Raw genomic sequence first — 27,704 nt, forward strand, 5'->3', positions numbered from 1 at the left:
AAATAAAGCAAATAAGCAGTGTCTTCAAACTATCAAAAATTATCAACTAGTTAAGGATCACCCCAAAAAAGTGTCAAAAAAATAAAAGAAATCAAGCAGATCAGCAGTGTCTTCAGATTATCAGGAAAATGATCAGCTAATTAAGAATCACCCCAAAAAGGTGTTCAAAGAAAAAAGAAATCAAGCAGATCAGCAGTGTCTTCAGATTATCAGGAAAATTATCAACTAATTAAAAATCACCCCAAAAATGTGGTCAAAAAAAAAAACCCAAGCAGATCAGTAGTGTCCTCAGATCATCAGGAAAATGATGAAATTATTAAGGACCACCCCAAAAAAGTGGCCAAAAAAACCCCAAAAACAAGCAGATCAGCAGTGTCTTCAGATCATAAAAAAAAAAATTATCAACTAATTAAGAATCACCCCAAAAAAAGTGTTCAAAAAATTGGTTTTCCAGGTCGATGTAAATCCTCTCACATTTTTCATTCCCAGAGTGAATTCTCTCCCCACCCTCAGTGCCACAATTCCAGTTCAGCACCATCACTGCCTCAGCTCAGCCAGCAGCAGAAGGAATTATTTCCCTGCTCGTTGGGGCAAAACAAGGAAAATTCCCAAATTCAGAATGTGCTCTGACTGAGTGAATCCCTGACCTGCCTGTGCCACACTTCCCAGAATTACCAAAAATCTGGTCATTTCCTGCTCCATCCCTGCCCTGGGAGAACTTTCCACAAGGTTTTAAAAAATCATAAAATTGTCTAAAAATAATAATAGAATATTAGGTATTATAAAATAAATAAAAATATAAAAATATATAAATAAAAATATAAAAATATAAAAATATAAAAATATAAAAATATAAAAATAAATTATTATTTGGTATAATTACTATCATTATAGAATATTATTATATATTATATTATTATTATATATTATATTATGTTATTATTATACATGATACTATATATAATTATTTTAATAATTATATTATTATTTGACATTATATTGTTATTATTATATTATTTGACATTATATTATTATATATTATTATATTATTATAATATATTATATTATGTTATTATTATATATGATATTATATATAATTATTTTAATAATTATATTATTTGACATTATGTTGTTATTATTATATTATTTGACATTATATTATTATATATTATATTATTATAATATATTATGTTATTATTATACATGATATTATATATAATTATTTTAATAATTATATTATTATTTCACATTATATTGTTATTATTATATTATTTGACATTATATTATTATATATTATATTATTATAATATATTATGTTATTATTATACATGATATTATATATAATTATTTTAATAATTATATTATTATTTCACATTATATTGTTATTATTATATTATTTGACATTATATTATTATATATTATATTATTATATTATATTATGTTATTATTATACATGATATTATATATAATTATTTTAATAATTAATTTATTATTTGACAAATAATAAATTATCAGCCACCTGGCAGCCAAAGCTCCACCCCAAACCCACTGAGCACTGTGAGAAGTGCAGGGTGAGTGTTTCTGCTGGGGAATTATCTGTGAGGAACTGAGAGGGGTGAGAGGGTTTTTATAATTTCTGTAGTTTTTGAATTATCTGTGAGGAATTGAGGAATTAGAGAGGGGTGAGAGGGTTTTTTATCCTTTCTGTAGCTTTTAAATAAATCCAGATTCACCCCCAGGCTTGGCTCTGGGGTGAATAAATAAATTAATATTTTTATTTAATATAGTATAATTAATATTAATAGAAACAATATAAAGAAATATATAATATAATATAATATAATATAATATAATATAATATAGTAATATAATATAGTAATATAATATAGTAATATAATATAATATAATATGATATAATATAATATAATATAATATAAATTTACATATATAATATAAAGAAATGTTATAATATAATATAATATAATATAATATAATATAATAATATAATATAATAATTTATTTCAAAGTAAATCCAATGTAAGAGGGATGTGGAATTGCTGGATTGAGCTCACAGGAGGGATGGGAATATCAAGGGCTGGGAGAGCTGGGAAGGTTCATCTGGAGGAGAGAAAAATGTTTGGAAATATTCTGATTCTCCAGGTGTTTATTCAAGCAGCAGCCAGGCAGCAATGAGGGGAAGAGGAAAAAAAAAGAAGAAAAATCTCCAGGAAAAGTTGATCCAAAGCTTTCTGCAGCCTTTGCCATTGCACTTGGAACGAGCTGGGGATGGATTGGGGTGCTTGGGAATTCCAGAAATCAAATCCTACATGGATTTGGGTGGTTGGAAATTCCAGGAAATCAAATCTTAGATGGATTTGGGTGTTTGGGAATTCCAGAAATCAAATCCTACATGGATTTGGGAGGTTGGAAATTCCAGGAAATCAAGTCCTGGATGGATTTGGGTGGTTGGAACTCCAGAAAGCAAATCCTACATGGATTTGGGAGGTTGGAAATTCCAGAAATCAAATCCTGGATGGAATTGGGCGTTTGGAACTTCAGAAATCAAATCCTGGATGGATTTGGGTGTTTGGAGCTTCTGGAAATGAAATCCTAGATGGATTTGGGTGCTTGGAAATTCCAGGAAATCAAATCCTGGATGGATTTGGATGGTTGGGAATTCCAGAAATCAACTCCAGTCTGTAAATCAGGAAGCTCAGCCTAACAATCTGTTCTGTTCCCATTTTCCAGGGAAGCAAATGCTCCTTTTGGGATGGAATTTCTGCAATTCCATCCCAGAGCATCCCCTGGCTGGGAAAGCAGCAGGACTGAAGAGGTGAGGAGCAGGAATAAAACTGGAGCAATATAATAATATATCATTTTATAGAGATTATAATTTATAATTTTATATTAATTATTATTATTATTTTAATATATTTTATATATTATATTATATTATATTATATTATATTATATTATATTATATTATATTATATATAATAATATATATATTTTATAATATATCATACATCATATGCAATATATAATATACAATATATAAGATATAATAAATAATATATAATAATATATAATACATTATATAAAATAGTATCATAATATAGAATAATATAATTATTATAACACCAAATATTATATAAAATATAAGACACATTTTATACATATTATATGTATATAAAAACTAAAATCCAGATGTTATTCCTGATCCCTGAAACGCTCCAAAATCTCAAATTTCCAGCTCCAAAATCTCAAATTTCCAGCCTCAAAATGAGGGCAGCAGGAAAAGAGAGAGAGATCCAAAAACTTCTTGATTTATGCCTGAGCTGCTTTTCCTGCTCTATCCCGGATTTCCTGACAGCCTCATCCTCTCCCTGAGAGCTTCATAAAGAAGGATTTTCTGCCCCAAAAATGCCAAGCAGCCCCAGAAAATCTCCTGGATCCTAAAAATCTCCTGGATACCAAAAATCTGGAACCCAAAAATCTCCTGGATCCCAAATATCATCTCTTGGATCCCAAAAATCTCCAGGATCCCAAAAATCTGGAACCCAAATATCTCCTGGATCCCAAAAACCTCCTGGATCCCAAATATCTCCTGGATCCCAAAAATCTGGAACACAAAAATCTCCTGGAACCCAAAAACCTCCTGGGTCCCAAAAATCTGGAACCCAAATATCTCCTGGATCTCAAATATCTCCTGGATCTCAAATATCTCCTGGATCCCAAATATCATCTCCTGGATCCCAACAATCATTTCCTGGATCCCAAAGATCTGGATCCCAAATATCTCCTGGATCCCATAAATCTCCTGGATCCCAAATATCTCCTGGATCCCAACAATCTCCTGGATCCCAACAATCATTTCCTGGATCCCATAAATCTCCTGGATCCCATAAATCTCCTGGATCCCAAAAATCTGGAGCCCCAAAATCCCCTGGATCCCAAAAATCTCCTGGATCCCAAAGATCTGGAACCCAAATATCTCCTGGATCCCAAAGATCTGGAACCCAAAAATCCCCTTGATCCCAAAAATCTGGATCCCAAAAATCCCCCGGATCCCAACCCCCCAGGATTCCCAGGAACCTCAACTCACACGTAGAGCACGGATTTCTGATCTCCCACTTGCCCTCCATCCCCGACGGTCAGAGTGTCATATCCTCTCTCCAGCTCAAACTCCTCGAAGGTCAGCTTGATCACCTGCCAGAGACACCAAATTCAGCACCAAAAAAAACCCCCAAAAAATAATTCAAATTAACCCCAAAGCCCTGCAGGGTGCTGCTGCATGGTGGTTGAGTCTTGCTGTGTCCAGGAGGAGCTTCCAGGAGGGTTGAAACCTCCAGGAAATCCCCTAAAAGTCATCAGGGATGGATTTTTTCAGCCCTGGAGAAATCCAGGAGTATTTAAACCTCCAGGAAATCCCCTAAAAGTCATCAGGTAAGATTTTTTTCCAGCCCTGGAGAAATCCAGGTGCATTAAAACCTCCAGGAAGTCCCCAAAAGTGTCCAGGATTGGCATTAAAACCTCCAGGAAATACCCTAAAAGTGATCAGGTTGGATTTTCCCAGCCCTGGAACACTCCAGGTGGATCAAAACCTCCAGGAAATCCCCTAAAAGTCATCAGGTAAGATTTTTTTCCAGCCCTGGAGAAATCCAGGAGTATTAAAATCACCAGGAAATCCCCAAAAAGTGTCCAGGATTGGCATTAAAACCTCCAGGAAATCCCATAAAAGTGACCAGGTTGGATTTTTTCCAGCCCAGAAGGATTCAAATCTCCAGGAAATGCCCTAAAATTGATCAGGATTGGCATCAAAACCTCCAAGAAATTCCCCAGAAGTGATTAGGTTAGATTTTTCCAGCCCTGGAGAAATCCTGGAGTGTTAAAACCTCCAGGAAATCCCCTAAAAGTGACCAGGTTGGATTTTTCCAGCCCTGGGGTTCTCCAGGATTATTAAAACTTCCAGGAAATCCCCAAAAAGTGTCCAGGATTGGCATTAAAACCTCCAGGAAATCCCATAAAAGTGACCAGGTTGGATTCTTCCAGCTCCAGAGCACTGCAGGTACATTCAGATTCCCAGGAAATGCCCCAAAAGGGATTTTTTCCAGCCCTGGAGCACTCCAACTATATTAAAACCACCAGGAAATCCCCCCAAAAGTGACCAGACTGGATTTTTTCCAGCCCTGGAGAAATCCAGGAGTATTAAAACCTCCAGGAAGTCCCCAAAAGTGTCCAGGATTGGCATTAAAACCTCCAGGAAATCCCCAAAAAGTGATCAGGGATGGATTTTTCCAGCCCTGGAGAAATCCAGGAGTATTAAAACCTCCAAGAAATGCCCTGAAGGTGATCAGACTAGATTTTTTCCAGCTCTGGAACACTTCAGGAATATTCAAACCTCCAGGAAATCCCCACAAAATTACCAGGTTAGATTTTTTTCCAGCCCTGGAACACTCCAGGAGTATTAAAACTTCCAGGAAATCCCTCAAAAGTGACCAGGATGGGCATTTAAACCTCCAGGAAATCCCCTAAAAGTCATCAGGTTAAATTTTTTCCAGCCCTGGAGAAATCCAGGAGCATTCAAATCTCCAGGAAATCCCCAAAAGTGACCAGGATTGGCATTAAAACCTCTAGGAAATTTCCCAAAAGTGATCAGGTTAGATTTTTTTCCAGCCCTGGAGCACTCCAACTACATTAAAACCACCAGGAAATCCCCCCAAAAGTGACCAGATTGGATTTTTTCCAGCCCTGGAGAAATCTAGGAGCATTCAAACCTCCAAGAAATCCCTCCAAAGTGTCCAGGATTGGCATTAAAACCTCCAGGAATCCCCTAAAAGCGATCAGGTTGGATTTTCCCAGCCATGGAGAAATCCAGGAATATTAAAATCTCCAAGAAATGCCCTGAAGGTGATCAGACTAGATTTTTTCCAGCTCTGGAACACTTCAGGAATATTCAAACCTCCAGGAAATCCCCACAAAATTACCAGGTTAGATTTTTTTCCAGCCCTGGAACACTCCAGGAGTATTAAAACTTCCAGGAAATCCCTCAAAAGTGATCAGGACTGGCATTTAAACCTCCAAGAAATCCCCTAAAAGTCATCAGGTTAAATTTTTTCCAGCCCTGGAGAAATCCAGGAGCATTCAAATCTCCAGGAAATCCCCAAAAGTGACCAGGATTGGCATTAAAACCTCCAGGAAATTCCCCAAAAGTGATCAGGTTGGATTTTCCCAGCCCTGGAAAACTCCAGGTGGATAAAAACCTCCAAGAAATCCCCTAAAAGTCATCAGGTTAGATTTTTTCCAGCCCTGGAGAAATCCAGGAGTATTAAAACTTCCAGGAAATCCCTCAAAAGTGATCAGGATTGGCATCAAAACCTCCAGGGAATCCCCAAAAGTGTCCAGGGTTGGCATTAAAACCTCCAGGAAATCCCATAAAAGTGACCAGGTTGGATTTTTTCCAGCCCAGAAGGATTCAAATCTCCAGGAAATGCCCTAAAAGTGATCAGGACTGGCATTTAAACCTCCAGAAGTGACCAGATTGGATTTTTTCCAGCCCTGGAGAAATCCAGGAGTTTACAACCGCCAGGAAATCCCCCAAAAGTAACCAGGTTAGACTTTTTCCTAGACCTGGACTACTCCAGGAGTATTCAAACCTCCAGGAAATCCCCTAAAAGTGATCAGGTTGGATTTTCCCAGCCCTGGAGAAATCCTGGAGTACTAAAATCTTCAGGAAATGCCCTAAAAGTGACCAGGATTGGCATTAAAACCTCCAGGAAATCCCATAAAAGTGACTAGGTTGGATTTTTTCCAGCCCAGAAGGATCCAAATCTCCAGGAAATCCCTCAAAAGTGTCCAGGATTGGCATTTAAACCTCCAGAAAATCCCCTAAAAGTCATCAGGTGAAATTTTTTCCAGCCCTGGAGAAATCCAGGAGCATTCAAATCTCCAGGAAATCCCCAAAAGTGTCCAGGATTGGCATTAAAATCTCCAGGAAATTCCCCAAAAGTGATCAGGTTAGATTTTTTTCCAGCCCTAGAGCACTCCAACAATATTAAAACCACCAGGAAATCCCCCAAAAGTGACCAGATTGGATTTTTTCCAGCCCTGGAGAAATCCAGGAGTATTAAAACCTCCAGGAAATGCCCTAAAAGTGATCAGGACTGGCATTAAAACCTCCAGGAAATCCCATAAATGTGATCAAGTTGGATTTTCCAGCCCTGGAGTTCTCAAGGAATATTAAAACTTCCAGGAAATCCCCAAAAGTGTCCAGGATTGGCATTAAAACCCCCAGGAAATTTCCCAAAAGTGATCAGGTTGGATTTTTCCAGCCCTGGAGCAATCCAGGAGTGTTAAAACCTCCAGGAAATCCCCCAAAAGTTGTTTTTTTCCTGCTCATTTCCTGGTGATTTCTCCTGGTTCCTGGTCAGAACAGCAGAAATACAGATATATGGGAATTTTCAATGGGGTGGGTCAGGAAATTGGAGGGAATTTATGGATTTATGGGAATTTTCAATGGAAAAGCTCAGGAAATTGGAGAGAATTTATGGATTTATGGGAATTATTAATGGGGTGGGCTCAGGAAATTCTCATGGTTCCTGTCAGAAATTTATGGATTTATGGGAATTTTCAATGGGAAAGCTCAGGAAATTTTCCTGGTCAGAACAGAAGGGAATTTTTATGGGAATTTTCTCATAAGGGAATTTTATGGGAAATTCTCATGGTTCCTGATAAGAAATTTATGGATTTATAGGAATTTTCAATGGGAAAGCTCAGGAAATTGGAGAGAATTTATAGATTTATGGGAATTTTCAGTGGGGAGGCTCAGGAAATTCTCCTGGTCAGAAGGGAATTTTTATGGGAATTCTCAATGGGAAGGCTCAGGAAATTGGAGAGAATTTATGGATTAACATGAATTGTCAGTGGGGTGGCTCAGGAAATTCTCATGGTTCCTAGTAAGGAATTTATGGATTAATGGGAATTCTCAATGTGGCTCATTAAATTTTCCTGGTCAGAACAGAAGGGAATTTATGGATTTATGGGAATTTTCAATGGGAAAGCTCAGGAAATTGGAGAGAATTTATGGATTAATGTGAATTATCAGTGGGAAAGCTCAGGAAATTCTCATGGTTCCTAGTAAGAAATTTATGGATTTATGGGAATTTTCAATGGGAAGGCCCAGGAAATTGGAGGGAAATTATGGATTTATGGGAGTTATTAATGGGGTGGGCTCAGGAAATTTTCATGGTTCCTGATAAGAAATTTATGGGAATTTTCAATGGGAAAGCTCAGGAAATTGGAGAGAATTTATGGATTTATGGGAATTTTCAATAGGGTGGTTCAGGAAATTCTCATGGCTCCTGGTAAGGAATTTATGGATTTATGGGAATTCTCAATGTGGCTCATTAAATTTTCCTGGTCAGAACAGAAGGGAATTTATGGATTTATGGGAATTTTCAATGGGGTGGGTCAGGAAACTGGAGAGAATTTATGGATTAATGTGAATTATCAATGGGAAAGCTCAGGAAATTCTCATCGTTCCTGGTAAGAAATTTATGGATTTATGGGAATTTTCAATGGGAAAGCTCAGGAAACTAGAGAGAATTTATGTATTTATGGGAATTTTCAGTGGGGTGGCTCAGGAAATTCTCCTGGTCAGAAGGGAATTTTTATGGGAATTCTCAATGGGAAGGCTCAAGAAATTGGAGGGAATTTCTGGATTTATGGGAATTATCAGTGGGGTGGCTCAGGAAATTTTCCTGGTCAGAACAGAAGAGAATTTATGGATTTATGTGAATTTTTAATGGAAAGGCTCAGGAAATTCTCATGGTTCCTGGTAAGGAATATTCCTGGTAAGGAATTTATGGATTCATGGGAATTTTTAATGGAGAGGCTCAGAAAATTTTGGGGAATTAATGGATTTATTGGAATTATCAATGGGAAAGCTCAGGAAATTGGAGAGAATTTATGGATTTATGGGAATTTTTAATGGGAAAGCTCAGGAAATTCTCCTCAGCCATCTGCCAACACAATCCTCAGCATCACATCTTCATTCCCTGATTTTTTCCCACCCAAAATTCGGATTTCTCTGCACCATTTCGGAGCAGAGCTCCCGTGGAATTTTGGGTTCCAAAACTTTCAACATCTCTGCTTTTCAAACCCAACATGATTTAGGGTGCAAAGTCCTTAACCCAGCCTGGGCCAGGCTGAAAAAACCCCAGAAAATGTAGAATTTAAATTTAAAAAACACTTTACACCTCCCAGCAGCAGAAATCAGTGGAATTTTGTCTCCTGGAGTTTTAAACTGACCTGAGCAGCCAAAAAAATCAGCACAAAATTGGTAAATACATTGAATTTCCTGACTTTTAACAGATGAAATCACCCAGTTGGGGTTGATGTTCCTTTCAGGTGTTCTCAGGAATCCCAAAATCTCACTTTTGGCAATTTTCTTGCAGCATTTCCTGCAAAATTTGGATTCCCAGGGGGAGAAAAACCCCAAAGTTCAAACCAAAAATGAAAAATATCCTGGTGTTTATCCAGTTTATGCTGTGGTTTCTTTCCTTCATATAAACACAAATTTTTCAGTGCACAGAAAAGTGAATTTTAGAGATTTTAGCCATTGTGAAAACAGGGTTTTTCCCACTAAAAACCTCCAAAGTTCAAACCAAAAATAAAAAATAATTGTATTTATCTGGTTTAGGCTGAGCTGTGTTGTGGTTTCTTTCCTACAGATAAACACAAAATTTTCAGTGCACAGAAAAGTGAATTTTAGAGATTTTAGCTATTGTGAAAACAGGGTTTTTCCCACTAAAAACCTCCAAAGTTCAAACCAAAAATAAAAAAAAATTGTATTTATCCATCTCAGGCTGAGCTGTGTTGTGTTTTCTTTTGTACAGAAATATTTTTCAATATTTTTCAATGCCTAGAAAATCCAATTTAGAGATTTTAGCCATTGTGAAAACAGGGTTTTTTCCCATTAAAACCCCCAAAGTTCAAACCAAAAATAAAAAATAATTGTATTTATCCATCTCAGGCTGAGCTGTGTTGTGGTTTCTTTTCTACAGATAAACACAATTTTTTTAATTGTGTAAAAAATCAAATTTGGAGATTTTAGCCATTCTGAAAACAAGATTTTTCCCCAAAAGCCCCAGGATGGTGAAACACAATTATTGAAAAATTCCTGAAACAAGAGAGGAATTTTCCTATTTTTTTCTAATTTTTATTTTCCTATTTTTTTGCTCTGAAACTTGGGAATTATTTGATAATTCCTGAAACAAGAGAGGAATTTTCCTATTTTTTTTTTCTTCTGAAAGTTGGGAATTATTGAATAATTCCTGAAATGAGAGAAATTTTCCTATTTTTTTTTTAATTTTCCTATTTTTTTCTCTGAAAACTGGGAATTATTAAATAATTCCTGAAACAAGAGAGGAATTTTCCTATTTTTTTTATTTTCCTTTTTTTTTTTAATTTTCCTTTTTTCTTTTTTGCTCTGAAAGCTGGGAATTATTGAATAATTCCTGCAACAAAAGAACTCTCAGCACCTCCAAACTCAGGGCTGATTCTCCTCTGACCTTCCTGAGCAAAATATCTTATTTTTCCATGAGAAAACCAATGGAAAACCAATGGAAAACCAATGGAAAACCAATGGAAAACCAATCCACCTGCTGGAAAACAAATCCACAATAATTCTATCAATATAGAATATATAATAAAGCAGTTTTATCCTGGAGCTTTACAAACTCATTCCTCATTTCCCAGCTCCGGAATTTCCCTCTGCAGTTGGAATAAATCATCCCCTGGAGGATCCTTCTCCCTCCAGCCTGAATTTTTTTGATTTTTTTGGAATTTTTTTGGCTTTTTTTTTATTTTTTTTTGCTTTTTTTGGTTTTTTTTGGCTCCAGGTGAGAAGAAACCTCCCCTAGCAACATCCATCCTGTCAAAAAAAGCCCCAAAAATAGCTTTTTCTATGCAAATCCCCCAATTACCACATGCATTTCTCAGCTCCCTGGTGATTTATTTTTTCCCACTGGGGTTGGAATTCATTCCCAGGGCGCTGGGGACCAGCAAAAAAAAATAGAAAAAAAAATCTAAATATCCCCCAACTAGGTTTGCTGTCCCCATTTCTGCACAGGAAATAATCCCAATTTTTCTGTGGCTGCAGAATTCCCAGCAAATGAGTCCTAAATTCAGTTTTTTTCCTCACTGCTCCTATTAAAAACTCCACAGAGGAGGATTTAATCCAAAAATCACTGGAATCAATCAAAGGATTACACTGATTTCAGCACAGAATGCTCCTCATTCCCAAGGATTTTATGGGAATTTCAAGGATTTATTCCAAATCTTTTCCTCAGCCAGGCTGGGGAATAGGAAAATCTGGGATCAATCCTGAGGAGATGGAAATCTTCTCCCAACTTCAGCAGAGGGAAGTTAAATTTCCAGGATGAAACATCTAAAACCCTTTCTAAAGTGACATTTTTAATTAATTATTTATCATTTCAAAGGCAATGGGATCTCTCCACACTGCTGATTTCACCAATCCCTATTTCAGTGTATTTCATGGAGCAGAACCTGCAGCTCCTTGTGCTGTTTGAATCTCTGATCTGAGCTGGGAAGTACCAAAATTATCAAAATTCATGGATTAAAGTATCAAAATTAACAGATTTGGCCAATTTCAGTCCTGTTTATCATTCAGGAAAGGATGAGGATGAGCAGGGAGAGCTGAGGAGATGGAAATCTTCTCCAAACTTCAACAGAGGGTTTTCCCCACCTGGAAATTAAACTTCCAGGATGAAATCCTTTATAACCTAATCTAAAACCCTTTCTAAACTGACATGTTTAATTAACTATTTATCATTTCAGAGGCGAAGGCAATGGGATCTCTCCATAAAAAAGCTGCTGATTTCACCAATCCCTATTTCAGTGTATTTCATGGAGCAGAACCTGAAGTTCCTTGTGCTGTTTGAATCTCTGATCTGAGCTGGGAAGTACCAAAATTATCAAAATTCATGGATTAAAGTATCAAAATTAATGAATTTGGCTAATTTCAGTCACATTTATGGTTTAGGAAAGGATGAGGATGAGCAGGGAGAGCTGAGGAGATGGAAATCTTCTCCCAGATTCAGCAGAGGGTTTTCCCCACCTGGAAATTAAACTTCCAGGATGAAACCCTTTATAACCTAATCTAAAACCCTTTCTAAAGTGACATTTTTAATTAACTATTTATCATTTCAGAGGCAAAGGCAATGGGATCTCTTCATATAAAAGCTGCTGATTTCACCAATCCATGGAGCAGAATCTGCAGTTTCTTGTGCTCTTTCAATCTCTGATCTGAGCTGGGAAGTACCAAAATTATCAAAATTCATGGATTTGACCAATTTCAGTCACATTTATGATTTAGGAAAGGATGAGCAGGGAGAGCTGAGACCTTCCCAGAAGAGTTAGAGCTTTTCTCCCAACCCTCTGTGCTTCAGGAGAGGTTTTTCCCCACCTGGAAATAACCCTGAAACATCTAAACCCAAAAAATCCTTTATAAACTGACAGTTTTAATTAACTATTTATCATTTCAAAAGCAAAGGCAATGGGATCTCTTCACACTGCTGATTTCACCAATCCATATTTCAGAATCTGAAATAGGAGCAGAATCTGAAGTTCCTTGTGCTGCTTGAATCTCTGATCTGAGCTGGGAAGTATCAAAATTATCAAAATTATCAAAATTAATGGATTTGGCCAATTTCAGTCACATTTATGATTTAGGAAAGGATGAGGATGAGCAGGGAGAGCTGAAGCCTTCCCAGAAGAGTTAGAGCTTTTCTCCCAACCCTCTGTGCTTCAGCAGAGGGTTTTCCCCACCTGGAAATAACCCTGAAACATCTAAACCCAAAAAATCCTTTATAAACTGACAGTTTTAATTAACTATTTATCATTTCAAAGGCAATGGGATCTCTCCACACTGCTGATTTCACCAATCCCTATTTCAGTGTATTTCATGGAGCAGAACCTGAAGTTCCTTGCGCTGTTTGAATCTCTGATCTGAGCTGGGAAGTACCAAAATTATCAAAATTATTGGATTAAAGTATCAAAATTCATGGATTAAAGTATCAAAATTAACAGATTTGGCCAATTTCAGTCCTGTTTATCATTCAGGAAAGGATGAGGATGAGCAGGGAGAGCTGAGGAGATGGAAATCTTCTCCCAACTTCAGCAGAGGGTTTTCCCCACCTGGAAATTAAACTTCCAGGATGAAACATCTAAACCCAAAAAACCCTTTATAAAGTGACATTTTTAATTAACTATTTATCATTTCAGAGGCAAAGTTTCTTGTGCTGTTTGAATCTCTGATCTGAGCTGGGAAATACCAAAATTATCAAAATTCATGGATTAAAGTATCAAAATTAACAGATTTGGCCAATTCCAGTCCTGTTTATCATTCAGGAAAGGCTCAGGATTTGCAGGTTCTGCGTTTGTTCCAAACTCAGCTTTCAAAGCTGAGGAAGAAGCCAAGCAGGGGAAGAGGACAAAATTCCTCTAAACAGAAATTCCCATGGAAAAATTAGAGTTTTGCCCAGGGAGGTCAGAGGAGAAGCTGCTGATGGAAAAACAGGAAAATTTTGGGCACAAGAGTTGCACAAAATCAAAGGAACAGAGCGGAAGACGAGAATATTTTGTGAATAATATTTCCCAAAAGGGAAAAAAAAGGTGCACAAGTTTTAATCAGAATTTCCATCTTCTCCTCCACCATTTGCAGCAGGAAACCTGGAATTGTTATCCCACAAAACAACAAACACTGGAATTGTTATCCCACAAAACACCAGGGAATATCTCCACCCAGCTTCCCAAACACTGATTTATCCACACAAAACCTGCATGTTGGTGATTTTTTGGGAGACAAAGATGTACAAAAATACCTGGAAGGGATAAAAAAAGGGTAAAACACCCCCAGGAGCTGTGTGGAATTCCAGCCTCCTGGAATATTCCAGGGATATTCCAGCATCCTGCAGGGAACATCCCCCTGAAGGCTGAGCAACCCCAAAAATCATTTTCACACATTTCTATGGGAATTTATAATAAAGAGCAGGAGATAAACCCAAACCTGCCCTGGATCCTGCTGGATAATTTCCCAAAAAATGGGAGAAATCCTGCTGGATAATTTCCCAAAAAATGGGGAAAATCCTGCTGGATAATTTCCCAAAAAATGGGGAAAATCCTGCTGGATAATTTCCCCAAAAATGGGGAAAATCCTGCTGGATAATTTCCCAAAAAATGGGGAAAAAAAATCAGCATTTTCCAGCCCAGCCTCCTGCCCCAAGCAGCACTGCTTCCCCACCCTCAAAGGGCTTCGATCCCTAATAATTGTGATATCTATTATTACATATAATTATAAATAAAATACTCACTGTTAATTACTGAGCCCAATGAGTGCTCTGCAGGGAGGGAAGGGCAGGGATTTAGGGACAGCTGGGAAACACTGGGGGGGCAGAGGAGGTGCAGAAATGGAGCTTGAGGGGCTGAAAAAACTTTAATGGGAGAGTTGGGAGGGGCTGGGATGGAATTCCCAGAGAAGCTGTGGAATTCTGGATCCCTGGAGTGGCCAAGGGCAGGATGGACAGGGCTTGGAGCAACCTGGGATTGGGGAAGGTGTTTGGAAGTGTTTGGAGGTGTTTGGGAGTGTCTGGATAGGCTTGGATGTGTCTGGATGTGCCTGAATTTGTCTGGATGTGTTTGGAAGTGTCTGGACGTATTTGGATTTGTCTGGATGTGTTGGAATTGGTTGGGATGTGTCTGGATGTGCCTGGATTTGTTGGGGTGTATTTGGAAGTGTCTGGATGTGTTTGGATTTGTTGGGATGTGTCGGAATTGGTTGGGATGTGTTTGGAAGTGTCTGGATGTGTTGGAATCAACAAATCAACAATTCTCCTCAATAGCAGCTTTGAACTGCAATCTAGCAGGTTCGATGGGATACTGGGATGAAATCTTTCCCTGTGAGGGGCTGGGATGGAATTCCCAGAGAATCAGGGCTGCCCATGGATCCCTGGAGTGTCCCAGGCCAGGATGGACAGAGCTTGGAGCAACCTGGGATGGTGAGAAGTGTTTGGAGGTGTCTGGATGTGTTTGGGAGTGTTTGGATGTGCTGGAATGTGCTCAGACGTGTTTGGATGAGTCTGGATTTGTGTGGATGTGTCTGGATGTGCCTGGAAGGGTCTGGATATGCCTGGATTTGTTGGGTTGTGTCTGGATGTACTTGGAAGTGTCAGGATTTGTCTGGATTTGACTGGATGTGTTTGGATGTGTTTGGACCAACAAATCAAAAATTCTCCTCAACAACAGCTTTGAACTGAAAAGCAGTGGGTTTAGATGGGATATTGGGATGAAATCTTTCCCTGTGAGGGGCTGGGATGGAATTCCCAGAGAAGCTGTGGCTGTCCCTGGATCCCTGGAAGTGTCCCAGGCCAGGCTGGACAGGGCTTGGAGCAACCTGGGATGGTGGGAAGTGTTTGGAAGTGTTTGGAGGTGTTTGGGAGTGTTTGGATGTGCTGGAATGTGCTCAGACGTGTTTGGATGAGTCTGGATTTGTGTGGATGTGCCTGGAAGGGTCTGGATATGCCTGGATTTGTTGGGATGTGTCAGGATGTACTTGGAAGTGTCAGGATGTGTTTGGATTTGTCTGGATCTGACTGGATGTGTTTGGATCAACAAATCAACAATTCTCCTCAACAGCAGCTCTGAACTGAAAGGGAGCAGGTTAGATGGGATATTGGGATGAAATCTTGCCCTGTGAGGAGCTGGGATGGAATTCCCAGAGAATCAGGGCTGTCTCTGGATCCCTGGCAGTGTCCCAGGACAGGCTGGACAGGGCTTGGAGCACCTGGGATGGTGAGAAGTGTTTGGAGGTGTCTGGATGTGTTTGGGAGTGTTTGGATGTGTCGGAATGTGCTCAGATGTGTTTGGATGAGTCTGGATTTGTGTGGATGTGCCTGGAAGTGTCTGGATGTGTTTGGATTTGTTGGGATGTGCCTGGATTGGTTGGGATGTGTTTGGATCAACAAATCAAAAATTCTCCTCAACAACAGCTTTGAACTGAAAAGCAGTGGCTTTAGATAGGATATTGGGATGAAATCCTTCCCTGTGAGAGCTGGGAGGAGCTGGGATGGAATTCCCAGAGCAGCTCTGGCTGCCCATGGATCCCTGGAGTGTCCCAGGCCAGGCTGGACAGGGCTTGGAGCAGCCTGGGATGGTGAGAAGTGTTTGGAGGTGTCTGGATGTGTTTGGGAGTGTTTGGATGTGCTGGAATGTGCTCAGACGTGTTTGGATGAGTCTGGATTTGTGTGGATGTGTCTGGAAGGGTCTGGATATGCCTGGATTTGTTGGGATGTGTCTGGATGTACTTGGAAGTGTCAGGATGTGTTTGGATCAACAAATCAAAAATTCTCCTCAACAACGGCTTTGACTTAAAAGGGAGCAGGTTAGATGGGATATTGGGATGAAATCCTTCCCTGTGAGGGGCTGGGATGGAATTCCCAGAGAATCATGGCTGTCTCTGGATCCCTGGAAGTGTCCAAGGCAGGCTGGACAGAGCTTAGAGCAACCTGGGATGGTGGAAGGTGTTTGGAAGTGTTTGGATGTGTCAGAATGTGCTCAGATGTGTTTGGATGAGTCTGGATTTGTGTGGATGTGTCTGGATGTGTTTGGATTTGACTGGATGTGTTTGGATCAACAAATCAAAAATTCTCCTCAACAACAGCTTTGAACTGAAAAGCAGTGGGTTTAGATGGGATATTGGGATGAAATCTTTCCCTGTGAGGGGCTGGGATGGAATTCCAGGCTGCTCCTGGATCCCTGGAGTGTCCCAGGCCAGGCTGGACAGAACTTGGAGCCACCTGGGACACTGCAAGCTGTCCCTGCCAAGGAACCAGACAAGCTCCACCATCCCTCCCACCCCAAACCCACCCGCAATTCCCCCGAAACACAACCCCAAAATCCCCCAAAACCACCCCAAACCCATCCTCCCCGGACTGCAGAGCTCCCCATCCCCACCCCAAGCCCAGGGGGACACTTGGGGACACTGTGGGGCTCACCTTGGCGGGGTTGAGGGCAGTGATGACCCAGACGCAGTAGGCGTTGTTGTCGTACTGCACGGGGAAGTTGGGCGAGGTGATGACGCCGCTGGGGCCGCGCAGGAAGGTGTCACACATCCTGGCTGGGGACACAGGGGACACGCTGAGCGCCGCGCCATCCCGGCGAGGGACACGGATGGCTAAGGGGTGGAGGTGGAGTGAGGGCAGAGGGATGGCAGAGGGAGTTTTGGCTTTTTTTTTTTTAATGAAGATTTCTAATTTTCCCAGGGTTTTTCTTTCCTCTTTTTTTTTTCCTTTAAAAAAATCTGAACACATTTACAAATATTTAAAAATTACAAAGCTGTAGACTTTCCCAGGATTTTTCTTTCCTCTTTTTTTTCAGTTAAAAAACCCTGAACACATTCTAAAACTTTGTATTTTCCATATTTGTAACTTTCCCAGCATTTTTTTCCTCTTTTTTCTGCTAAAAAAACCTAAACCTAAACACATTCTAAAATTTGTATATTTTTTTAATATTTGTAACTTTCCCAGCGTTTTTCTTTCCTCTTTTTTTAATTAAAAAAACCTAAACACATTCTAAAACTTTCTTTTTTTTTTAGTATTTGTACCTTTCCCAGCATTTTCCTTTCCTCTTTTTTTTCAGTTAAAAAAACCTAAACACATTCTAAAAAAAAAAAAAAAAAAGAAAAAAAAGAAAAAAAAGAAGAAAAGAAAAAAAAGAAAAAGAAAAAAAAAAAAAAAGAAAAAAAAGAAAAAAAAAAAAAAAAAAAAAAAGAAAAAAGTGCAGGAAGCTGAAATAGACCCCAAACTTCTTTAAAAGAAAAAAAATCCCAAAAAACATGAAAGTCAGCAGCTAAAAAAATTGATTCACAGAAACAGAATAATGCAGGCAAATCCTTTCTTATCTCCTGCAGGAGGACACCCTAAATTTCCTTTATAGTGTCATGGATTTATGCCAAATATCCTCTTACACTGATTATTCCATTTATTCCAGGCTTGTTTCAAGAATTAAATGGGATTCCAAAGCCCTGGAAAAATCTGGGGATGAAATTAAAGGAGAAAAAAAAGAACTGGAAAAAAAAATAAAATAAACCTCCCGAACTTATTTGTGATTTTAAGAGCTTTAAAGGGATTCAATTAAAAATATTACAAGTTGTGCTTTATTTGCATTATGAATATCACAATGTGGTATTTTGGAGAGGGAATGGGAACGAAATGGCCAAAGGCAAAATGGGAAAAAAATGGAAAAAAATGGGAAAAATGGGGGGAAAATGGGGGGAAAATGGGGGGAAAATGGGGGGAAAATGGAAAAAAAAAAGGGAAAAAATGGGAAAAAAATGGACAAAAAAAGAAATTCCTCCATTCCCTAATGGCTCATGGCACAGGATGATAATCCCTGAGGAATCCCAAAAATCCCATTTTTCCAGATTAAAAATCTCTCTCCATCTCAGCTTTTCCAGGTTTTATTCCAGCTTTTCCTCCTACAGGATAAGGAGGAGAGGAAGAAGGGAAAAAATAGCTGGGATGGGGAGAGAGGGATGATCTTGCTCGGATTTTAATTCCTGAACAAAATGAATGTTTGGGAGAGAGGGAAGGACAGGGAATTGGGAAATTCCTGGCAGAGTCTGTGTGGGGAGCAGGGTGAGCAGAAATAGGGGCTGAAGGAGGCTTTCCTGTGAGAATGGGGAGGTCTGGAAAAGGTTTTCCAGAGAAATTGTGGAATTTCCATCCCTGGAAGTGCCTGAGAGCAACTTGGGATAGAGGAACAGGATTGTGCTTCAGGTCCTTCTGACCCCAAACCACTCTGGGATTCTCTGACCTTGCCAAGGGCAGGATGTGGGATGGAAAAGGGACATGAAAGAGCAGGGAATTCCCAAAAATCCCAAAATTCAGCCAGGCTGAGCTCCCTCAGGCTGCACCATCCCTGGGAATGCCCAAAGCCAACCTGGGACAGCAGAACAGGATTATCCTTAAGGTCCTTCTGACCCCAAACCACTCTGGGATCTTCTGACCTGAGGGCAGGATGTGGGATGGAAAAGGGACAGAAAGGAGCTGGGAATTGCCCCAAATCCCAAAATTCAGCCAGACTGAGCTCCCTCAGGCTGCTCCATCCCTGGGAATGCCCAAAGCCAGCTTGGAGCAACCTGGGATAGTGGAAGGAACAAAATGGTCCTTCAGGTCCTTCTGACCCCAAACCACTCTGGGATCTTCTGACCTGAGGGCAGCATGGGGGATAGAAAAGGGACATGAAAGAGCTGGGAATTCTCACAAATCCCAAAATTCAGCCAAACTGAGCCCCTCAGACTTCTCCATCCCTGGGAATGCTCAAGGAAAACCTGGGATAGCAGAAGGATTGTCCATAAGGTCCTTCCAATCCCAAACCTGGGATTGTCTGACCTTACCAAGGGATGAGGTGATGGAGGGCAGGATGTGGGATGGAAAAGGGACATGAAAGAGCAGGGAATTCCCAAAAATCCCAAAATTCAGCCAGGCTGAGCTCCCTCAGGCTGCCCCATTGCTGGGAATGCTCAAAGCCAACCTGGGATAGCAGAAGGAAGAGGAATGTCTTTGTTCTTCCCAACCTAAACCATTCTGGGATTCTCTGACCTTGCCAAGGGATGAGGTGATGGAGGGCAGGATGGGGGATGGAAAAGGGCCAGGAAGGAGCTGGGAATTCCCAAAAATCCCAAACCCCAGGCAGGCTGAGCCCCTCACCTCTGCAGACAGGCCGGTGGTCGCTCCAGGCCACGATGAGGTCGCTCACCCTCTTGCAGGTGATGCTCTTGGAGCCCTGCAGGTCGTAGCCCTCGTTGCAGGAGAACTGGATGCTGGAGCCCAGCCTGGAGAGGGGACAGAGGGGACATCAGCCTTGTCCTGCCTGTCCATCCCAGGATTTGGGGTCAGGATCATCCCCAGCCCCACAGGCAGCAGGGAGGGAGCAGGGCTGAGCTCTGCCTCCCCCTCTGCCCCAGGTGCTGATGTCCAAATCCCAATTTTCAGTGACACTTCCACGCCCAAATCCCAATTTTCAGTGACACTTCCACGCCCAAATCCCAATTTTCAGTGACACTTCCATGCCCAAATCCCAGTTTTTAGTGACACCTCCATGCCCAAATCCCAGTTTTTAGTGACATTTCCATGCCCAAATCCCAGTTTTTAGTGACACTCCAGTGTCCAAATCCCAGTTTTTAGTGACACTCCAGTGTCCAAATCCCAGTTTTTAGTGACACTCCAGTGTCCAAATCCCAGTTTTAATTCACATTTCAATGCCCAAATCCCAGTTTTAATTCACATTTCAATGTCCAAATCCCAGTTTTTAGTGACACTCCAGTGTCCAAATCCCAGTTTTAATTCACATTTCAATGTCCAAATCCCAGTTTTCAGTGACATCTCCATATCCAAATCCCAGTTTTCAGTGACACTTCAGTGGGAATTTCATCCACAGCCACACACTCAGCATTCTTATAAAGTGAATTTAAAAAATCTTCTTTATCAGCTGCTGAGAGTTCTGCTCTTTATTCCATGGGTTTGGATTCACAGCCTTGGCTTTGCTCACCAAAGCAACACAATCCAGTTTGGGATTTCATCCTGCAGCTTTTAGGGACTGTTGGGAATTCCCTTTCCTCCCCCCTGCCCCATTTGCTGGATTTGAGGGAAATTTGACAAACTGGGATTTGATTGAGAGACACTTTTGATGAGCAGAACAGCCCTGGCCAGCAAAATCAGATGAAATATTGATTCCCCATGGCCAGCAGCAGCAGTTGGGGAATCCCTGCACTCTGCCAGGGAAAACTGGGCAGGACAGGATTGTCTGAAACTTTATAAACCCCAATTATTATTTGTCTGAAACTTTATAAACCCCAATTATCATTGGTCTAAAACTCTATAAACCCCAATTATCATTGGTCTGAAACTTTATAAACCCCAAATTATCATTGGTCTAAAACTCTATAAATCCCAATGATCATTGGTCTGAAACTTTATAAACCTCAATGATCATTGGTCTGAAACTTTATAAACCCCAAATGTCATTGGTCTGAAACTTTATAAACCCCAAATGTCATTGGTCTGAAACTTTATAAACCCCAAATGTCATTGGTCTGAAACTTTATAAACCCCAAATGTCATTGGTCTGAAACTTTATAAACCCCAAATGTCATTGGTCTGAAACTTTATAAACCCCAAATGTCATTGGTCTGAAATGTTATAAACCCCAAATATCATTGGTCTGAAATGTTATAAACCCCAAATATCATTGGTCTGAAACTTTATAAACCCCAAATATCATTGGTCTGAAACTTTATAAACCCCAAATATCATTGGTCTGAAACTTTATAAACCCCAAATATCATTGGTCTGAAACTTTATAAACCCCAAATATCATTGGTCTGAAACTTTATAAACCCCAATTGTCATTGGTCTGAAACTTTATAAACCCCAATTATCATTGGTCTGAAACGTTATAAATCCCAATGATCATTGGTCTGAAATGTTAGAAACCCCAATTATTTGGCTCCTCATGGATTTGGTGAGAAGAAACCTCAGTCACCTCATGTTCTTTAGGGTTTGGGGTTTGAGTTGATTTGAAAAGTGATTTTTTTCTTTTTTGCTGATTCAGTTTTCCTGCACACAGGGATTCTGCAGATGAAAATACTCAGAGAGATCTTTAGAGATCCTCACGTGGAACAACACATAAGGGCAGAATTTGACACGCTTATTCCCATAATTTCCCCAATTTACATATTTTTCCCCCAAATCTGGGCAGGATTTTGGGAGGTGCCACACCTGAGATCCCTGCAAACACCCCCAGGAGCTCTCAGCATGCACAGAACATGCTGAGAAACAACAACAACAACAAAAAAAAATAGAAAATAAAAGAAAAAAAAAGATTCTTACCGAAAATCGTTGCCTATCCTTTTGCCTCTCTCGGGAATCCCAGGGTCTGGACACAAATTATGTCCCTGGGACACACCAACCTGAGTTACTACAAAGCAAAAAAACAGCACATACAGAGGCAGAACAGCCACAGGAACCTTTCAGCAGCGTCTCGGTGGGTGTGGTGAGAAAAATGGCAACTGGGAGATTAGAAACCTCAACGTGTTGTGGTTTATTCCAGAAAAACAACAGCTTTGGGATGAAATATCCTTCTTGGTTTATGCACCGGAGGGTTTTCTAGGAAATGCCAGCTAGGGACACAGTTTTCCCTCAATTTTACTACAGAAATACCTCTGGAAAGAGTTGGTTTTTTGGGTTTTTTTTTTCATTCTGCACAATGAAACCGATACAGAACCCATTTCCCGGGATTTGAACACCTCCCAGGTGACCTCCCAGCCCTCCCAACCCAGCCCAGGGCGCCAGGGAAGGAAAACAACTCCAGGGAAAGGCAGCTGGGGAATCCCAGAGGGGAAAACCAAGCACAGAACAGAGGGAGGAAGGACAGGGCAATGCAGCCGAGGGGTTGGAAACAAAGTCATTGAGCTGGAATGTGGAAAATTGGATGGAGCCAATTTTCAGAGGGGAGATCCATGGGGTGGTGATCAGTGCTGGGAAAAACTCCCAGCTCCATCCTCTGCCTCCCCAGCTCCAGCTTTGTCCAACCTGCCCAAGGCGCAAGGAGAAAATCAGTTTTTCCACTCCAGGATGAGGAAACCTGGAGATTCCTCAACCCTGCCACAGTCCTGATTTCCAGATGGAATTCCAGCTCAGCAATATGGCACAGAAATGTTTAACCTGGAGATTCCTCAGCCCTGCCACAGTCCTGATTTCCAATGGGAATTCCAGCTCAGCAATATAGCACAAAAAGGTGATTTTGCCCCAGGTTTAATCTGGGGATTCCTCAGCTCTGCCACAATCCTGATTTCCAACAGGAATTCCAGCTCAGGAATATGGCACAGAAAGGTTTAACCTGGAGATTCCTCAGCCTTAGTACAATCTGGATTTCCAGGTGGAATTCCAGCTCAATAATATGACACAAAAAGGTGATTTTGCTCTGGGAATTCCAGTTTTCTTCACACACATTTCTCATCTGAGATGCTGTACCACTGAAACAACCTCATTTCCCATTCCACCTCTGGATTCCAGGGGAAAAAAAAAAAATCCCAATTCTAATTCCAACCGCAGTGCCCCAAAGGCCACTGGCAGGAGGGGACACTGAGGTGACAAGAGCACGTTTGTCACCCCAGACTGGATCCACACAAAGCCAAGACCACCAAATATTTGGGAATTATCCAGTGGGAAATCCCAACCACAGCTGGGAGATGGAGGTGTTCCTACAAGGAGGGAAGGATTGATGATTCCCAACTGCTGATCCCAAAACCATTCCAGCTTCTCCTCAGCTCTGACACCTCTGACACTCTTCAGGTTCTTTTTAGGGATTTCCTATTTCAGGTCCTTTTCCCCTTCCTTTTCCCCTTTCAGTCCTTTTTAGTGATTTCCTATTTCAGGCTCTTTTCCCCTTCCTTTTCCCCTTTAAATCCTTTTAAGGGATTTCCTATTTCAGGCCCTTTTTCCCTTTAACTCCTTCTTAGAGATTTCCTATTTCAGGCCCTTTTTCCCTCCCTTTTCCCCTTTAAGTCTTTTATCGGAATTTCCTATTTCAAGCCCTTTTTTCCTCCCTTTTTCCCTTTAACTCCTTTTTAGGGATTTCCTATTTCAGGCTCTTTTTCCCTCCCTTTTTCCCTTTAACTCCTTTTTAGGAATTTCCTATTTCAGGCTCTTTTCCCCTCCCTTTTCCCCTTTAAGTCTTTTTTAGTGATTTCCTATTTCAAGCCCTTTTTTCCTCCCTTCCCACCGTGCTGGAGCAGGGATGGGCTGGGATTTTCCACACATGGAGGTGACAGATCTCCATGAATTCATGGAAAAGAAGCTCCTGAGGGATTGTTTTCCCACTTTTCCACATCCATAATCCCTTGTTCAACTCAGTCAGGAGGTAAGGCAGCAACACCTGATTTTTTTGTAGTTCCAAGGCTTTCTTTTTGGATTTTCTGTAGCTCCAAATTTTTCCTTTTGGATTTTCTGTAGTTCCAAAGCTTTCCTTTTGGATTTTTTGTAGCTCCCAAGCTTTGCTTTGCTACCTTTCCCAGGCCCAGGGAATTCCAAATGGATCCCAGAGTGGGAAAAATGGGAGCTGCTGGGTTCAGCACCCAGCTGGTGACAGGAAATTTTGGCTGAGCAAAGTCCCCAAGTGCCACCAGCCTCCTTGGGCTTCCTTCCCTCCATCCCTGCAGCTCCAAATAAATGAAAATTCACCTCAGGATGAGGTTTTTCTGTCCCAAGGCCATGTGGGAGTGAAGGAAAAGCACTCAGATTCCTGATTTTACACCTGTCAAACCCCTTCTGGAACATCCACAGCTTCCCCACAGCACTTGGGAGATTTTTCCTGGAGAACAAATCCCATTCCCACAGCAAATTCCTCCTGCCAGGAGCAAAATCCCCCCCAGAGCACCCACTGAACACCCCAGAGGGGTCACTGCACACTGCTGTCACCCCCACAGGGATTCTGTCCCTTTCGGGATCAAAACCAAGCCTGGGATCCCAAATTTTGGGAAGAAACAAAGCGCAGATTTTGGGAAAACACAGCCCAGGAGGAGAGTCTGTCAGTCTCACTGCTCCTCGTTAGCTGGAGGTTCATTAACACCTAAAAACAGGAGCAGATAAAGCAGAACAGGGAAGATAAAGCAGAGAAAGGGGGAGAAGGAAGATATCTCCACATTGTGGGAATTGGGGAATTTCCCTTTCAAGGAGAGGGAAATGAAGGAGATGATCAGATGTTCATTTACAGCAATTTTTGCTCTCTCTCCTCTGTGTTTTTAACTCACAAACACAACCAGCCCAAAGGTTATAAACTGAATTTGTCGTGCTGAGAACTCAGTGCTCACCTGCCCAAAGCTTCACCTGTGCATCAATTCCCAAATTAATCCTTCTGGGTTACTGGGAGAACACCAGATCCCAAAAATTGGGATTCATCACTCCATTTCTCTATTATAAACCTTATTATAAAGCCAAGGAATTCTTGTTTCCCCATCCCATCCTCCTCCTGATTTTTTCCAATTTCTTTCTCCTCACGATCTCAGTGACACTCAGTTCTGATTGCTCCGTTTGCCACAGGAATTCACTGTTAAATGGATAAAAAAATGTGGATAAAAATGGATTAAAAAAATGTGGATTAAAAAACCTCACTGACAGATTCCCAAGGGACAATTTGCCCCCAAATTTAGGAACTACAAAATAAAGCAGCACCTGAAAAGGTTTTGACAAAGCCTCAATCAGCAGGAGAAATACAGGGAAAGGAGGTGATCCTTTCTCCTGGCAGGAGGATTGCAGCAGGAATGAGTTGGTTTAAAGGGTTAATCCCACAAGGAATCACAGATATTCCATGAAAACTACTGGGAAAAGTGAGGAAATCCTGGTCTGAGAGCAGGGAACTGATTTACAGCTCACCCCAGTCAGGTTTGGCTGCATTTCCAACCCCCAAAGATCCTCCAGCATCCAAAAAAATCAAGGATTCAGTGATCCCAGGACCTCAGGGATGCTGACCCAGACGTGAAAATTAAAATTAAAATTAAATTAAAATTGTGAAAAGGGCACAGCGAGGGCCTAATGCTGGAGAACACCAAACCCAGCTGGAAATGTTCCACCTGGGGAATCCTGAACCCCAAATTTCCCACCTTGGGATATCCCAGAATGGCTCTGGAGGTGCAGCTTCACAACCATTCCCGAAATTCCAGGTTTTCCAGGGTGTCCCAAACCCAAGCCAAGCCAAGCTTCTCCCCAAATCCTCCCCCCATGGACACACTCAGCCTCCCCCAGGAGTCACAAACTTCCACAGAGACCCCAAAACTGCTCAAACCACCCCCAAAAAACGACTTTGCAAAGCAATTTTGGACCGAGCTGGACGCACACAGAACTCCCACTCCTCCATCCAACCCATCTCCAGACCCAAACACCACAAAATTCACTCTGATGCTACAAAACACCACATTTCCTTCCCTCCCTTCCCCACATCCCCCAAAATCCACACTACAGAGGCAAACACACCCAGCCAGGGGGATTTTCCAGCTGAATTTCCCACTCAGTTCAGTGCATTGAGATGTTTGTTACAATTAAATTCTCCTCGGCGAGGAAGGCATGTTGGACGTGAAGTTTTCCTTTAAAATGGGATAAATTTTCCCGTTAAAATGGAATAATTTTTTCCTGTAAAATGGAATAAATTTTCCCTGTAAAATGGAATAAATTTTTCCTGGATGTTCCCCCAGTGTTTTCTGCTCTGGAGGTTTTGGGTTGGTATTTACCTTGCTGGGTAAATCCCCAAAAATCCAGAGCCTACCAACCTCTCCTGGGAGCTGGGAGGGAACCACTCATGAGCAAGGATTCAAACCCAATTTTTCTGGGTTTTGTATCCAAAATCCAACCGGATGGAATATCCAAACTGCTCCTCTCTGCTGGGGGTAAAGAGCTTTGCAACCAGATGAGCAATTCCAGCCTTTTTCCTGAAATCCAGTTGGGAAAATTTTCCCTCCTGCTCCCATTTAAATCCATAGAAAACATTAAACCCAAGGCAGATCCCTCCTGTTTGATTTTAGAAGATTCAGGGAGCAAACCCAGAGGTTTTGCTGCTGTTTTTTTTGGGGAAAAGGGAGGATTTCCCACCTGCCAGAGGGACACACAGCAGTGACAAGGGACATCCTGCCCCTGAGCCACCAACCACTGTTTTTTTAATAGAAACACAACCACTGAACCCGAAAAATCAGCGTTACAAACCCAGAATTACCATTTCTCCGCAGGGAAAATCCAACAAAACTCACGCAGGAAAAGGAAGAAGACGCTGCTGCTGCCTCTGGAAATTTCCTAAGTGTTTTTTTTTCCTGTTTTTCCTCATCCCTACTCCTTATTTCACAGCCATGACATCAACCCCATTCCCAAAATTCTTTGGGTTTTTTTCCCCCACTGAAAGGAGTCCAAAGCCAGACTGTCCTGGAGCACAGAACCAACCAAATCCACACACTCCAACCCCCAATTCCACCAGTTAGTCCATGGAATTTACTTGTGAATAGAGCACTGGGAGGAGGAGGAGGTGATGCAGAAATGCAGAGGGAAGAGAGAGAGAGAGGGGAAAAACACCCGAAATTTAAAGAGTGGAGAAGTTGTAGAGATTACAGGAAAATCCAATGAAATGTTATCCAAAAGAGAGCGAAGGAAGAGCCAAGAACTTACAGACAGATGTCTTCTGGTTGTTGTCCTTGCTGGGCATGAGCTTCACCCCCCTGGACTTGAGCTCCATCTGCTTCTTGACTGCAGGGATGGAAAAAAAAATGAGGAAATTTAGAGTTTTCATTCGGAAGGGAAAATGAAGCTGCAGTTGTGCATCATCCTGCATAATTCCTGATGGGTGAACTAACTTATCCTGAGCCCTCAACACCAGCAGGGAGTTGTTTTTCATTTTAGGGTTTTGGAGAGCTTTAATTTGAAGATAAAAATGGGGTTTAACCCTCTCATCCCTCTGTGATGCACTGAAAATGGGGGAGAGAAAAAAAGGGAAGTTCTGAGAAACTCCAGGGATGTTGAGAGGAAAAGGCTGAGTTGGTTTTCCCCCCAGTTTTCCTGCTGCAGGAATTTATTCAATTAATCCATTAA

General features: G+C 41.0%; 1 protein-coding gene across 1 annotated transcript in view; it reads right to left on the reverse strand.

The window, feature by feature from the left end:
- LOC146420890 (CUB and sushi domain-containing protein 2-like) overlaps positions 1-27,362 on the reverse strand; it is a gene marked incomplete at both ends in the record, with an annotated part of 49,981 nt that extends 22,619 nt beyond the window's left edge. The window contains 5 exons of the mRNA XM_085047916.1: positions 4,106-4,209; positions 17,073-17,194; positions 19,788-19,912; positions 21,969-22,056; positions 27,285-27,362. Coding sequence (XP_084904042.1) covers positions 4,106-4,209; positions 17,073-17,194; positions 19,788-19,912; positions 21,969-22,056; positions 27,285-27,362 — 517 coding nt within the window. The remainder of the gene's footprint in view (positions 1-4,105; positions 4,210-17,072; positions 17,195-19,787; positions 19,913-21,968; positions 22,057-27,284) is intronic.
- Between the last annotated feature and the right edge of the window lie 342 nt (positions 27,363-27,704).

This window comes from Lichenostomus cassidix, unplaced genomic scaffold (assembly GCF_008360975.1).
Source record: "Lichenostomus cassidix isolate B80296 unplaced genomic scaffold, HeHo_3.0 HiC_scaffold_570, whole genome shotgun sequence".
In the NCBI taxonomy this organism is placed as follows: Eukaryota; Metazoa; Chordata; class Aves; order Passeriformes; family Meliphagidae; genus Lichenostomus; species Lichenostomus cassidix.